We start from the raw sequence: 3,178 nt of genomic DNA on the forward strand, positions 1-3,178 counted from the left end.
CCTTCCAGCAGCCGCATCAGGCCTCGGCCGCCCGCCCCACGGGGAGGAGGGGGCTGGAGGGGGCGGGGCTGGCCTGAGAGCCTCGCCCCCTCGGATTCTCCATCTTTTTTATCTGCCGGTCTCCACTGTCTCTGGCTTTCTGAGTTGTGGTCCCTCCCTGCAAGCAATTCAGGCTCCAACCCCAGCTCTATCCCCAAAACGAGGAGCCAGGAAGACCCTGACCCTCAAGGGTCCATCATTCTCATCCTTCCCAGGAGCTGGGATCCTGGCCTCCCAGAAAGGACACTTGAAACACACAATAACTTATTTATTTTTCAGGCCAGAGGAGGGCTTCCAGACATAATCGTAAACCCCGGAATCCAGAATGGGACCAGGAGGGCGGCCCTGATGAAGACCAGGGCTGGAAGGGTAGGAGGTCTCTCCCTCTGGCCCCCTCGAGGGGACTCCTCTGGGGTGCTGGCCAGTGGCTCTTAGCCCTCAGGGAGAAGGGCAAGGGGCAGGGGCTCCGGGGCAGGGGCTCTGTGTGACCACCGGGTACAGCAGGGCCAAGTGCTCAGCACCCTGCACGGGCAGCGGGCGTGAGCTGTAGTGCAGCACCAGCTCGGGGACACTGGCGAAGGGGCCGCTGTGCTGACCCAGCACCAGCTGGTTCTCCCGGGTCCGTGTGAACTTCAGATGCAGGAAGCCCTGGCTGCTTCTGAGGGACGGCATCACACGGGGCCTTGAGCACCCCAGCCCCACGCATGTTCTCTGACCCTGAAGCTACCTCATGGCCCCTGGAAGCCAGGCGCCGGTGTCCCCAAATATTTCTGGTAAACAGCCATTTGGTGCCAAGGTGTCGGCTTGTTCCACAGTGGCTTGTCCCCTACCAAGGCAGGCTGGAGGTCCTGCCAGGTGACGGTCCCTCCCCCGGAGCACGGACCGCACTTTCTCCAAACCTCCTGAGCCTAGTGCTCCCTTGCCCCCAGCCTCCCCACTAGTTAACCTCCAATCTGGGGTCCCTTCCCTTTCTCTCCACCTCTGGTGGGTGCAGTGACAGAACCCGGGGATCATTTTATCAACATTATTAATCTGAATCGAGCATTTCCTGTTTCTGGGGCACCGTTCTCAACATTTTGTCACGTTTTTTTTTTTTTCCATTTAATCATTGCAGTATTACCGCTAAGTGGATGTTATTATCCTCCCTTCACGAATGAGGCAACCAAGACCCAGAGAGGCTGAGTAATTTAGCCAAGGTCGCACAGCTAGAAAGTGGCGGAGGCAGGATTCGAACCTGCCTCCAAAGCCCTCGGTTTTGGCCTTTGAGGAATCTCACACTCAGATGCCTAGCAGAATCTTGGAAGTATTGCACAATCAGGCAAGCCTGGAATCTTAGAGAAGCACACGGAAACCGGGTTCTCAAACTCATATGCCTGCAGGGCCTCCGATTTCGGCCTCCGACAGACACAAATGGATATACTTTAACTTTGGGACGGGGGGAGTCCAAAAGGAAACTGACATCTGGTTCCCCATATCGCCCGAGTCCTAGATCGTCTGTGAGGCTTCCACTCCACCTTCTTGCATACCTCCAGTGACAGGGAGTTCATTCTCAGTTGGAACCACGCTGATGGTCTCCCTGGAAGCCCCACCCACTGGTCCCATAAGGCCCACCCATCGGCCAGAAAGCCTGTCCACTGGCTGCTAGAGCCACGCCCCTCGGCTCCCACCGAAAGAAAGTATGAAGCATGCAGTCCTGTGACCCTCTGTCCCTCTAGGGGGCTGGGGTCTCACCTGAGGGACAGGGAGCAGTCTTGGGGGCTGGTCTCGCTGAGCCGCACGAGGTAGCTGCCTTCTTTGCAGAGCGACAGGAGGTTCTCAGCATCCGCCCGGCTCAGGGGGCCGTGAAACCACCTAGGGTGTGGGGGCAGATGCCTCAAGAAGGGCGATTCCCCTTCAAACACACTCTGGGGTCTGGGGCAAGGGCTAGTGAACTCCAGGCTAATGAGAGAGAAGAATTCCCTCGGGTTTCTCAAGAGGAGCCTGGTTTTCCTAGGGAGGCAGCTGAGCCCCAGGTCAACGCGGAGCTGCACCCTCCAATTCAACACGTACACCCGACCTTGACCTTAACAGCCTCCCTAGGCTGGATCCCCAGGCGTCCTCAGCCCCCTCTCCAATCCCCCAACTCGAATCGCTTGCGCGTCACGAGATTTGCCACATCCTGTATCCATCCGCATCCACCTGTACCAGTCTTAACTATTTTCCTTTAATGTGCTCAAAGAGGTAGCAATTGTGGCCAAGGTGTCAGAGACTGTGAGCAGCAGAGACTCGGTGGTTGTTTGTATTGAAAGAAAATTTGAAAGAGAATGAACTTCTCACCCCGGCCTTCAGTGTTAATTAGCCAGGTCTGTCTCGCCTACCTAAGAGGTTTGCGGATGACAGTGACAAACACACCCACAGGGCTGGGCTCCGGGGGCTTAGGGAGTTCCTCGAGGAGCCCCTAGGCTGGAAGGACACAGAGAAGACCCAGACCCTTTCGACTTGTGCACCTCATCCATGCCCAAAGTCAGCACCTGCTCAAAATTCTGCCCTTCCCAGTTTCATCCCAAGATTTCCTGGGGCTGAGAATAATTTGTCTCTGCTCTCAGGCTTGTAAACCCCGTCCAAGAGAAGAGAGGAGATCCCTTTTTGAGTTAGGTACCCCCTTAGGGGTTTTGAGCCCGAGGCTCGGAAAAGTTAAATTACTTGCCAAAACAGCCAGGAGATACAAAGCAGGAATTTGAACCCAGTATCTGATTCCAGAGGGAACTGCTTCCATCTGATTCTGCTTTGCACCTAGCTGGGTGTCTGACACAGCAGGCGCTGGCGCCGGATTAAGATTAGCTGAAGAAATAAGTAAAGTGAATAAATGGGTCAAAGGTCCTCCAGCCCCCCTAGTCCAGGAAATCTGCAGCTGGTGTGGGGCAGGGAGAGATTCGATCGGCTCTTCGGTGTTCCGTTTCCCCACTCACGGCTGTTTCTCGAGGGGCAAGGCTGGGCCCACACGCTCTGCGGCCTGGGGGCCCCTGGGCGGGGGTCTCCGGAGCTCCTTGGCTGAGCCTGGGGTCCTTTCCCACTCCGCACTGTCAAACTGCACTGGAAGGGGAGGGTTAGAGAGGAAAAAAGTTAAGTCCAACCTGCCTAGGAGGGGCGGGGCGGGGGC

At 56.6% G+C, this 3,178-nt stretch overlaps 1 protein-coding gene across 1 annotated transcript; it reads right to left on the reverse strand.

Annotated features, from left to right (window-relative positions):
* Positions 1 to 406: 406 nt before the first annotated feature.
* On the reverse strand, positions 407 to 3,111 carry LOC105311301 (SH2 domain-containing adapter protein D; the record flags this gene model as incomplete). Its single annotated transcript, XM_011387286.1, has 3 exons — positions 407 to 697; positions 1,771 to 1,890; positions 2,988 to 3,111. Coding segments are annotated over 3 exons (464 nt in total), but the record flags the coding sequence as incomplete, so codon positions are not given.
* Between the last annotated feature and the right edge of the window lie 67 nt (positions 3,112 to 3,178).

This window comes from Pteropus vampyrus, unplaced genomic scaffold, assembly GCF_000151845.1.
Source record: "Pteropus vampyrus isolate Shadow unplaced genomic scaffold, Pvam_2.0 Scaffold1000003004, whole genome shotgun sequence".
Lineage (NCBI taxonomy): Eukaryota > Metazoa > Chordata > Mammalia > Chiroptera > Pteropodidae > Pteropus > Pteropus vampyrus.